Here is a 12,924-nt window from a genome sequence, read left to right on the forward strand (position 1 = left end):
GATTTCTTACATACTCCTTGTTTAATTTCTTCGGCTTGCTCTGTAGCCCTTAAATGATTTAAGATATTAACACGAAACCAACTTCCAGATGTGCAGAATACTCCAACTTAGATTGTTGAGGAAATCTTTTTTATAGCATTTATTATTTTTAACTGAAAATGGTACATGGACTTGAATGGTAAAAAAAAATCTTAATGTGACACTTATCTCCTCTTACACCACTTAAGCTATCAATGCCAAACCAATGTCGAGATGTTCAAACTGACCCAACTTAAATGGATTGGATTTCACATTTGGATCATTTATACTTTTTGAACTATAACTGTTTTAAATGTTAATAAAAGCTCCATAGCCTTTTTTACTTTTTAAACTATATGCATTTAACATTTACATAAATAACATGGGTTCGAATTAGAACCACAGTAATACAGTGGTGACTATTTAAAATGGTCTTCCTCCTAGGCCATTTAAGCTATAAGACCAACTGTAAACCATTCAGGGCATCCTAAACTTCAAATGATTTCAGATCTTTATCAATTATAACTATATACATGTGCATAAATTAGGATAAAATAGCTCACCAACAGTAACTCTTAAACTGTTCAAATTAGAGACACCAAACCAACCTTCACATGTTCAGGCTATCCTAATATCCAATTCAATAATGTTAAAACATGTATTATAACTATTCACAGTTGCATATATTTGCATAAAATAACTCAACAACAGTGACTCTTGAACCGTTCAAGCTAGAGACATCAAACTAACTTCTTCATGTTCAGGCTATCCTAAATTTAAATTCTTTAAAAACTTGTATGAACTATAATTCCATGTATGTGCATAAATTAGCATAAAATAACTCACTAACAGTAACTCTTGAATCATTCACACTATAGACACCAGGCAACTTTCACATGTTCAGGCTATCTTTACTTCAAATTCTTAAATATTTTTTACAACGGTTAGCTGTATACATTTCCATACATTGGCATAAAATAACTCACCAACAGTCACTCTTGATCCGTTCAAGCTGGAGACACCAAACCAACTTTTACATGTTCAGCCGATCCTATCCTACCAATCAATCGATCATTCACAAGCTAGCATGCACACCACATTTTCTTCAGGATATGTACTTCTCTAGTTATTGTTGTATTTTCACACAAGACTCAGATTAGACTCAGATTAGTAAAAACAGAGTAGCCAAAGTTTATACATTTTATATAAAATACTTTTAGCTGTGAAAAATACAAGAGCGACATTTCACTTCCACCATTTTTGGTTGAATTGTAAACAACTCGTCTTGTCCTAGTAACATATTGTTATATATATACACAGGTGGTATATCAACTTTAATATTGCAGATAGACTGTGGCTTCTATGAGCTATGAATGTAATTGTCTGCATCATTTCCAATCCTCCATATATTTTTTTGTAAAAAATAAATTAAATAAATAATAAAAAATGTGTGTGTATATATATATATACACATGTACCAGTCAAAAGTTTGGATACACCTACTTATTCAAGGGTTTTTCTTTACTTTTACCATTTTCTACATTGTAGAATAATAGTGAAGACATCAAAACTATGAAATAACACATACGGAATCATTTACTAACCAAAAAAGTGTTTTACATATCAAAATATATTTTAGATGTTAGATTCTTCAAAGTAGCCACCTTTTGCCTTAATGACAGCTTCGCACACTCTTGGCATTCTCTCAACCAACGTCATGAGGAATGCTTTTCCAACAGTCTTGAAGGAGTTCCCAAATATGCTGAGCACTTGTTGGCTACTTTTCCTTCACTCTGCGGGACAACTCATCCCAAACCATCTCAATTGGGTGGAGGTCGGGGGAGGTCATCTGATGCAGAACCAACACTCTCAATCTTGGTCAAATAGCCCTTACACAGCCTGGAGGTGTGTTTTGGGTCATTGTTCTGTTGAAAAACAAATTAAAGTCCCACTAAGCACAAACCAGATGGGATGTCATATCGCTGCAGAATGCTGTGGTAACCATGCTGGTTAGGTGTGCCTTGAATTCTAAATAAATCACTGAATGTGTAAACAGCAAAGCGCCACCACACCTCCTCCTCCATGCTTCATGGTGGGAACCACACATGCGGAGATCATCCGTTCACCTACTCTGCATCTCACAAAGACACGTCAGTTGGAGGCAAAAATTGCAACTTTGGACTCCACCGGTCTAAAGTCCATTGCTCATGTTTATTGGCCCAAGCAAGTCACTTCTTTAAATCAAATCAAATCTTATTTGTCACATGCGCCGAATACAACAGCCCTAAACAACAATGCAGTTCATTTTTTAACTAATTATTAAATTAAATTAAAATAAAGAAAACAAAATAAGAATATAATGAATTTAAAAAAAAAAATTTTAAAAACAAAAATACCCCCAAAAATTATTCCTAAAAAAATAAGAATAAGAAAATAGAGGTTTAGTAGTGGTTTCTTTGCAGCATTTCGACCATGAATGCCTGATTCACGCAGTCTCCTCTGAACAGTTGATGTTAAGATGTGTCTGTTACTTGAACTCTCTGAAGCATTTATTTGGGCTGCAATATCTGAGGCTGGTAAGTCTAATGAATTTATCCTCTGCCTCAGAGGTAACTTTTGGTCTTCCTTTCCTGTGGTGGTCCTCATGAGAGACAGTTTCATCATAGTGCTTGATGGTTTTATGCAACTGCACATGAAGAAATGTTCAAAGTTCTCGAAAGGTTCTGCATTGACTGACCTTCATGTCTTAACTGTTGTTTCTCTTTACTTATTTGAGCTGTTCTTGCCATAATATGGACTTGGTCTTTTACCAAATAGGGCTATGTTCTATATACCACCTCTACCTTGTCACAACACAACTGATTGGCTCAAACGCATTAAGAAGGAAAGACATTCCACAAACAAACTTTTAACAAGGCGCACCTGTTATTTGAAATGCATTCCATGTGACTACCTCATGAAGCTGGTTGCGAGAATGCCAAGAGTGTGTAAAGCTGTCATCAAGGCAAATGGGTGGCTACATTGAAGAATCTCAAATATAAAATATATTTTGATTTGTTTAACACTTTTTTTGGATACTACATGATTCCATGTATGTTATTTCATAGTTTTGATGTCTTCACTATTATTCTACAATATAGAACATTGAAATAAAGAAAAACCCTTTAATGAATAAGTGTGTCCAAACATTTGACTTGTACTGTATATGTATTTTTTCATAAATATTTTTTCTTTATTTATTATTTTCCCCTAACCCTACCACCCCTCCCCTAATTGGAGTAAACTAATGGACAACAATACTTAGACTTCTACGTCCAGCTTATACACATTTATATATGATATATACGATATATATATCATATATGTATATACATTTTACAGACACAGTATACTTTACATTAGTTATCTTTTGTTTGTTTTTAGTCCCATCCTTCAGCTACCCTCAACCCCTCCCATCTATCTCTGAAGACCATCCAGTTTTGATTTCTAGTTGCCATATACTGTTCTGTGTGATGACCTTTCTATTCTCATAATTTCTACAGATTGTAAACTTCGTTAAAGTGTATAATGGTAGCTAAGATATGTGTGTTTGTATAAAAAGATAATGAATCTACATCAAATATTATTTTCATACTAAACAAAAGCTTAAACAACAGTTTGTTCCCTGGTCTCCCCTATCTTATATAATAGTGTCACACATAGAAGTCCATCCTCAAGGTGTACAGAAGGTGACAGCTGTGTTGTTGTTTCATACACTCTCAATAACTCTAGCCCTCTTAATAACATCACCACATACAGTATAATCCAAGGGTTCTGCATCCAACAAGTTGCGTCCAGTGTATTGCAGTGCTAATGTAAAGTGAGTGGCCGGGGGTGTTGGGGTGATGATGTGAGCAGGCTTGGATGGTTGGGAGGAATTAGGCCTCAGGGTGACTGCTCTGCTGTAAGGGCACAGTCTCCCAGCTGTTCTCCACTCCAATGACAGCATACTTATGGGGAAACCCCTTCATCAGGTATCCCACTGTCTCTCCTCAAACCCTGGAGTCCCCTTAGACAGTCCGTAAATAGAGCATCCTTCAGCCCCTCTATCCACCTATACCAGCCCTGGGCCCTTTAGACCCTATGGCCAGCTGAACGAGGAGCTCCTGTCCCTGGGAGGGCAGGTGAAACAAGGGCAGCCCTTGGAACAGCTCTGGGAGACCCCTTTCACTGCTGAGGGGCTTGGCAGAATGGGCCTCAAAGTGGACCAGGAGGAAGCGCTTTCCAGCGCGCCCTTGCTGGTGGTCCACCTTGATGCAGCTCAGAGCGGCACTGAACACGTCCGCGTATGGGCAGGACAAGCCCTGGAGAAGCCTCTTATACTCCCCCTCCTCCTCCACTCCCTGGGCTATGTCCCTTGGCTGTTGGCCATGCTGGTCCCACTGTTGGCCCCAGTCCTCTGCCTTCTTCCAGGCTGCCTGTGTCAGTACCAGTAAGGCCCGGCCCCCCTGGCTGTCCAGGGGCTGCAGCTGGGAGTGCAGCCAGGGCAGGGGCCCCAGAGAGCACAACTCAGCCCGACTCCACAGGTCCACGGACACACTGAGGCCCCTGGCACGCAGAGAGGAGCCAAGCTCACATACCAGCTCTGACACAGAGTTATCCACATCCGGCGGGCTCAGCAGCACCACGTGGCCCCTTATAGGTACTACGGAGGGAAGGAAGTAAGGAAGTAAGGAAAGAAGGAAGGAAGGGAGGCGAAAGGCAGGGGGGTTAAATACCTTCATTTTCCATTGTTTTGTCAAGGATTATTGCTAGATAAATATTTATCTTCTTTATTTTACATGTTGTACATTTGGATTATGAGAAAACCTGCTTACATTGATCACACTCCTTCTGGTGCCATTCCCATGCCCACCCTGTTGGAGAGACAGAAATGTAATATGATACACCCTGACATGGTTCTGTAACACAGAGGCCCTTGTGTCAGTTTTTTTTGTCCTTTACAAAAAAAACTTTGACCATTGTCTCCCCCCCCCCCCCCCCCAAATTCCTGACTGTAATAAACAACACCCACCAGAAAAAAAAAAAAAAAGTCAGTCGGAGAGAAACATGAATAGAGCTATAAAAAAATAAAAAAGATTGAATAGTGCTATTGGGAGAAGTGGGAGCCTGAAGAATACGCACAATGGAAAAGATAACGGATTTATTGTCTTTCTCTACATATTGATCTCCTTTAAAGTTCCCCCTTTCTCCACTATTAATAATTAATTGGCGGGAGGCAAAGAGCATATTTGTGGTGAGAATAGCTTACCCCTCACTTCACAACAGAGTAGCGCAATAACACAATACTAACACAAATGTAACACTTTTGGACTTTTTTTGTCTCCACACACAGTGCCTTTGCTGGTGTTTAGTTGAGGGAGATCTGACCAGAATGACTCACGTTTCAGTTTGCCATGCAGGAAATAGAGACAAATTCCTGCTAGGCCTACAAGCATCAGGGTGACCAGGACAAGCAGACCCCAGCGCCAGTGCCACCATCTGGCTGAGAGGGAGAAGTACAGATATGAATTATTTCCCAATCCTCAGAATTTCTTGTTATCAGTCCCTACAGGTAGGCAAAACAGAACAATCACATTTTTGTGAACATTTGTTTTATAAAGCACACAAGTAAATACTTGATTGATGATGAAGATTTAAACATAACTGCCTTCTTTTCACACGCGCATACAATCAGAGAAGTGTTCAGGAAATGGTACATGGATCAGTTTTAGTAGGGTCCATATCAACTTTGATAATTCAGCCCTCTCCTAAAATACTCACAGTCAATGGGACAGAAGGGGCCAAGCTCACTGTTCTTCCCTTTGACCTTCACCTGCAAGGATGGAGACACACACACACACACACACACACACACACACACACACACACACACACACACACACACACACACACACACACACATTTACTATAAGATGAGCCCCCATCATGCTACAACGGGATTCAAGTTCAATATTAGAGTCAAGTCCCCTACAGAGTCAACCAGTAGAAGTGTCTTACCATCACACAGAGATCAAGGCCAGGTTTGACATCCTCAAACACACCTGGCATCAGCTGAAACAGAAGGAAGAAAAAAAAAATTCAATCAAAAGTCATCTGTTTTATCCATATACCACCAGACCATAAAAACACAAAACCAATTGATACAAATGATGAGAGCACATCCCCCATGACAAAAAGGACACTAAAGATGCACCAATAAAAAATGTGAGGCACCAATCAAATGCTCCAGTATACACACCCAGTGTCCCCTGTCAATTTCCCTCCATATGTCATTTGACAGACGCTGCCTCATGTCCCCCAGCTCTCTGCACCTGTCCTTGTCCACGCCTGCATCTCTCTGGCAGGGCCACACTTCAGCCTCCACCCTACAGGGGGCAGTCAGGTTCCAGGACAGCATTGCACCGCCACTGTTCATCTGGCCCCGCACCACAGATACTGACACATTCTCCCATAGGTTCCTCTGGAACAGCTCTGGAAGAGAGCGATACAGGTATAAGATACTTTATAGGGGAGTTACAGAAGCAATGGGAATCAACTCCATGACCCACATTCATGACTGTCATAGTGAAACACGTGTAACAAGGAGGACGCTACATGGTTCATCTCTTACCGGTGTTGTTCCTAAAAGGACAGCTCCTAGATCGACGAGACCTCTCGTCTCCTTTATCCCACCACAACTGAAACACACACAACACACACACACACACACACACCAATTACACACAACACCGGAGAACTCGAGTGAGCAACACAAAGGGGATAATGTTGTCAGTTAGACTGAGTTGGCTGTGTGAGGGTGTAGTAATATCACAACTGACAAAAGTAGGCCCGATACAGATGGATAATAACTAAGGGGGAAATAGCAACAGTACCTGGAAGCACATGCAGGGGGTGACAGAGTGCAGTGGAAGGGACCTCTCTTTCCAGGTCTGTAGGACAACAGACAACATGTTATCGTCGAAGAGGGAAGAGTGAAGATCTGAGAAAAAGATTGCATATAAATAACTGAGTTGGGAGGAAAGCCAAGTACAACACGGACCCTGCACATTCCATTATGTTCATGTTGTAGGCACATTTCTAGTTGGTAGGGGCTGTCCTCTTCCTTTGCGACTTGCAGCATCATCTCACGTCTCTCCGGATCAATTAGAGTGCTGAAACTGGGGACTGACAGACACACCGGCAAATTAGAGAGCAGCAAATCCCAGCCATTTACTCTAATTCCAGAGTTGCTCATGTCTAACCATGTATCTCACTTCATAAACCAGATTCATTACGGAAAAACAGAACAAATGGTCATGAATAAAATATATATTGGTTTGGAATTTGCATAGTCCCCTACAGATGGTTAATATAGGCTCATCTGACTATCAACAAATGTTCAACTATCCACTAGCCCTAACATTAGTCTTAACGCTAACCCTGACCCTAACTCTAGCCTGAACCATAACCCTAACCCTTTGCCGTGCCTTGACCCTACCCCTAACCCTAGGAAAGCTGTTGTATTTCAACAGGGACGCAATTGATAGTGTTTTGAAAGTCTGAGCATCAATAGACCCTCTATTGGGGACTATTCATTAAAGTAAGACCAATATGTCTGCACACAGGACTCAGGAGGTGCAAGAATCCTAGACTTAGAATGATTAGAATGGGATTTACACCAGATTGAATGCGATACATCCTGCTTTAACTTCCTGCTTTAGTCCTGTGGGTATACTCTTGAATGGGTACAACCATTCTAGTACTTATATTTCTATGGCAATAACATCATGGAAACAAAGGAACATAGAACATGTGACTCACCTTCACATTCCTCTACAACTCCCTGTGAGGCGGATGAACACACTAAGGACAGATAGGGACAACTGATCAGATGCTAATCAGTCGGAGCCTTGGAGGATCATTAGCAAACAAATATGTGTTGGCATAACCTGTTTGAACACTACGGGAATTCCAAGACCGTACCTTCATCCACTGACGGAAGCATCACAGTCGAGTGAAGGTTGCAAGCATACACAGTCACCTGACTGCTGAAGGACAGGGCATTAGACTCAAGCAGCAGTGACAGCCAGGCCTTCTGGGTATACAGGAGAGCATGGAGATGAATCACAAAACATGCTCACACACTCACACACTCACATGTGAATTCATATGGAACATACCTTTGATGAAGCCTGCTCATCCGGAGCAGCAGGGATCACTGTGAACTCGAGCTTTTTGCACAGAGGCATTATTAGCTGTGGCACAGTGTAACACACACTCACATACGATGCTGAAACACAGAGAGAGCCCAGTTGACCGCAGGAGTGACGAGGGCATGACTTACTCACACAACGTGAGGGCTTGAGCAATAAACCATGCATTAGAAGCTAATATGGGTACACTTTCCACATTGTGTTTCACATTGTAACCGCAGAGGTTGAAATGGACAAAAAGAGTGTGTAGGTTGTTCAGACACCTGTCTGGTCGTTTCTGGGCTGGATGTCAAGGCGAATGTGTAGGCAAGGTCTGCATGCCGTGTCCTGTCTGCAGCACAGCACAGGCTGCACCGCCAGCCCTTTTACATCCACAGGACACTTTTGGATCGGAATCCCAGCACATGCCTTCACTGTGCAGTTCGAGAGACCCTGGTGAGATACAAGGTAAACAGTTTATACCGTTGTGCGTAAGTACTACGCCGTGTTTATCTATACAGACACAGTGATGACCACCCACCGAAAAGTAGTGGTGTACTGTAGTGTAGTAATCTATACATACAAGGTCACTAAATAACTACTGATAAGTACTACAGATGTAAGATCTTAATTTGATCACTCTTTTGTTGCTGAGAATTTTCCCGCACTGCAGTAAATGCAAACTTGTAGTGTATTTGAGTTCCAAAAAGGCTTCTAAAGTTTGCAATTTCCAATTTGAAATTTCCGATTTGATTTGCCCTGAAAAAAAGTATCAACCTTTACAAAATTGTCCATTTTTTTTAACATTTCCTGTTGCTGCAGGATTATTTTCCTACGGTAGCAAACTGGCTCAAATTAAGATCAACACCTGCATACTTTATTCATCCATACATACAGAGTGACTACACAAATGTCAATAAGTACTATATATGTATGAATACATACATACAGTACCAGTCAAAAGTTTGGACACACCTACTCATTCAAGGGTGTTTCTTTATTTTTTACTATTTTCTACACCGTAGAATCATAGTGAAGACATCAACACTATGAAATAACACACATGGAATCATGTAGTAATTCAAAACGTTAAATAAATCAAAATATATTTTATATTTGAGATTTATCAAAGTAGCCACTCTTTGCCTTTGACAGCTTTGCACACTCTTGGTATTCTCTCAACCAGCTTCATGAGGTAGTCACCTGGAATGCATTTCAATTAACAGGTGTGCCCTGTTAAAAGTTCATTTGTGGAACATCATTCCTTCTTATTGCATTTAGGCCAATCAGTTGTGTTGTGACTAGGTAGGGATGGTATACAGAAGATAGCCCTATTTGGTAAAAGTAGAGCTCAAATAAGCAAAGAGAAATGACCGTCCATCAAAACTACAGGAACTTTGAATGTTTCTTCAAGTGCAGTGGCAAAAACCATGAAGTGTTATGATGAAACTGGCTCTCATGAGGACCACCACAGGAAAAGAAGACCCAGAGTTACCTCTGCTGCAGAGGATAAGTTCATTAGAGTTACCAGCCAGAAATAGCTTCAGAGAGTTCAAGTAACAGACACATCTCAATATCAACTGTTCAGAGGAGACTGTGTGAATCAGGTCTTCATGGTTGAACTGCTGCAAAGAAACAACTACTAAAGGACACTAATAAGAAGAAGAGACTTGCTTGGGCCAAGAAACACGAGCAATTGATATTAGACTGGTGGAAATTTGTCCTTTGGTCCGATGAGTCCAAATTTGAGATTTTTGGTTCCAACCGCATTCTCTTTGTGAAATGTAAAGTAGGTGAACAGATGATCTCCGCATGTATGTATTTCCCACCGTAAAGCATGGAGGAGGAGGTGTGATGGTGTGGGGGTGCTTTGCTGGTGACACTGTCTGTGATTTATTTAGAATTCAAGGCACACTTAACCAACATATGGCTACCACAGCATTCTGCAGCGATGCGCCATCCTATCTGGTTTGCGCTTGTGGGACTATCATTTGTTTTTCAACAGGACCAACACTTCCAGGCTGTGTAAGGGCTATTTAACCAAGAAGGAGAGTGATGGAGTGCTGCATCAGATGAGCTGGCCTCCACAATGAAAAATCATTCCAGTTGAAGCTTTGAGAGAATGCCAAGGGTGTGCAAAGCTGTCAAGGCGGCTACTTTGAAGAATCGAAAATATATTTTGATTTGTTTAACACTTTTTTGGTTACTACATGATTCCATATGGTTACTACATGATTGGTTACTACATGATTCCAAACTTATTTCATTGTTTTGATGTCTTCACAATTATTCTACAATGTAGGAAATTGTAAAAGTAAAGAAAAACCCTTGAATGAGTAGGTGTGTCCATACATACATACATACATACATACATACATACATACATACATACATACATACATACATACATACATATGTGACTACAGAACTACAAACTGACCTGTTGTGGGATCAGTTTTAATCATGACTGACATTCTCTCTCTCTCTCTCTCTCTCTCTCTCTCTCTCTCTCTCTCTCTCTCTCTCTCTCTCTCTCTCTCTATATATATATATATATATATATATATATATATATATACAGTAAATACACTGCTCAAAAAAATAAAGGGAACACTTAAACAACACAATGCAACTCCAAGTCAATCACACTTCTGTGAAATCAAACTGTCCACTTAGGAAGCAACACTGATAATAAATTTCACATGCTCTTGTGCAAATGCAATAGACAACAGGTGGAAATTATAGGCGTTTAGCAAGACACCCCCAATAAAGGAGTGGTTCTGCAGGTGGGGACCACAGACCACTTCTCAGTTCCTATGCTTCCTGGCTGATGTTTTGGTCACTTTTGAATGCTGGCGGTGCTTTCACCCTAGTGGTAGCATGAGACGGAGTCTACAACCCACACAAGTGGCTCAGGTAGTGCAGCTCATCCAGGATGGCACATCAATGCGAGCTGTGGCAAGAAGGTTTGCTGTGTCTGTCAGCGTAGTGTCCAGAGCATGGAGGCGCTACCAGGAGACAGGCGACATTAGGAGATGTGGAGGAGGCCGTAGGAGGGCAACATCCCAGCAGCAGGACCGCTACCTCCGCCTTTGTGCAAGGAGGAGCAGGAGGAGCACTGCCAGAGCCCTGCAAAATGACCTCCAGCAGGCCACAAATGTGCATGTGTCTGCTCAAACGGTCAGAAACAGGCTCCATGAGGGTGGTATGAGGGCCCGACGTCCACAGGTGGGGGTTGTGCTTACAGCCCAACACCGTGCAGGACGTTTGGCATTTGCCAGAGAACACCAAGATTGGCAAATTTGCCACTGGTGCCCTGTGCTCTTCACAGATGAAAGCAGGTTCACACTGAGCACATGTGACAGACGTGACAATGTCTGGAGACGCTGTGGAGAACATTCTGCTGCCTGCAACATCCTCCAGCATGACCAGTTTGGCGGTGGGTCAGTCATGGTGTGGGGTGTCATTTCTTTGGGGGGCCGCACAGCCCTCCATATGCTCGCCAGAGGTAGCCTGACTGCCATTAGGTACCGAGATGAGATTCTCAGACCCCTTGTTAGACCATATGCTGGTGCGATTGGACCTGGGTTCCTCCTAATGCAAGACAATGCTAGACCTCATGTGGCTGGAGTGTGTCAGCAGTTCCTGCAAGAGGAAGGCATTGATGCTATGGACTGGCCCGCCCGTTCCACAGACCTGAATCCAATTGAGCACATCTGGGACATCATGTCTCGCTCCATCCACCAACGCCACATTGCACCACAGACTGTCCAGGAGTTGGCTCCTCATGCTCCTCATCAGGAACATGCCCAGGCGTTGTAGGCAGGTCATACAGGCACGTGGAGGCCACACACACTACTGAGCCTCATTTTGACTTGTTTTAAGGACATTAAATCAAAGTTGGATCAGCCTGTAGTGTGGTTTTCCACTTTAATTTTGAGTGTGACTCCAAATCCAGAACTCCATGGGTTAATAAATTTGATTTCCATTGATAATTTTTGTGTGATTTTGTTGTCAGCACATTCAACTATGTAAAGAAAAAAGTATTTAATAAGAATATTTAATTCATTCAGATCTAGGATGTGTTATTTTAGTGTTCCCTTTATTTTTTTGAGCAGTATATATGCATACATACACACACACACACTGCTCCTTAGTTCCCAAGGCCCTAGAGTCTAGAGAGCTGTGTAGGCCTACTTGTGGAAACAGGATGTTGTTGAGGTGACAGGTATCGGTGAGCCATGGATTTATAGTCTTATAGTTTTTTTCCACCAATTTGTTTGATTTCCTTGCAACAGTAAATATGACACGTCTTTTGACAAAGTGTGCTCTGTAGTATGTAGACCTTATTGCCAGGTTGTGATCTCATTACATAGTCATTCAATATTTGTACAATAAACAGACGATATTCAAATATTTGAATACATTAAATAAGTGACGTGCAAGTTGTTTTTCTTTCTTTTTCATTTCATATTATTATTATTTTTACATTCAATTATTAACAGATCGTGGCATACAGTACATAAAGGAAATTGAATGTGTGATGTGACAACATAATAAACCATGATTGTTGATGTTTATCTTTCTCTCCCCTCTGCATCCTCTCTCTTTGTCCCTCTCTCTCTCTCTCTCTCTCTCTCTCTCTCTCTCTCTCTCTCACACACACACACAGGCACACACACACACACACACT

The 12,924-nt window shown here is 41.4% G+C and overlaps 1 protein-coding gene across 2 annotated transcripts in view; it reads right to left on the reverse strand.

Moving 5' to 3' along the window:
- Positions 1-124: 124 nt before the first annotated feature.
- LOC115142715 (uncharacterized) overlaps positions 125-12,924 on the reverse strand; it is a 13,653-nt gene continuing 853 nt past the window's right edge. For both annotated transcript variants that reach the window (XM_029682384.2, XM_029682383.2), the window contains exons 3-15: positions 8,516-8,684; positions 8,220-8,329; positions 8,023-8,131; positions 7,861-7,902; positions 7,100-7,224; positions 6,933-6,989; positions 6,671-6,737; positions 6,299-6,531; positions 6,058-6,111; positions 5,821-5,872; positions 5,441-5,542; positions 4,875-4,913; positions 125-4,702 (exon numbers count right to left, since the gene is read on the reverse strand). In XM_029682384.2, coding sequence (XP_029538244.1) covers positions 4,104-4,702; positions 4,875-4,913; positions 5,441-5,542; positions 5,821-5,872; positions 6,058-6,111; positions 6,299-6,531; positions 6,671-6,737; positions 6,933-6,989; positions 7,100-7,224; positions 7,861-7,902; positions 8,023-8,131; positions 8,220-8,329; positions 8,516-8,684 — 1,758 coding nt within the window. In that variant the 3' untranslated portion in view covers positions 125-4,103. The remainder of the gene's footprint in view (positions 4,703-4,874; positions 4,914-5,440; positions 5,543-5,820; positions 5,873-6,057; positions 6,112-6,298; positions 6,532-6,670; positions 6,738-6,932; positions 6,990-7,099; positions 7,225-7,860; positions 7,903-8,022; positions 8,132-8,219; positions 8,330-8,515; positions 8,685-12,924) is intronic.

This window comes from Oncorhynchus nerka, linkage group LG15 (genome assembly GCF_034236695.1).
Source record: "Oncorhynchus nerka isolate Pitt River linkage group LG15, Oner_Uvic_2.0, whole genome shotgun sequence".
Lineage (NCBI taxonomy): Eukaryota > Metazoa > Chordata > Actinopteri > Salmoniformes > Salmonidae > Oncorhynchus > Oncorhynchus nerka.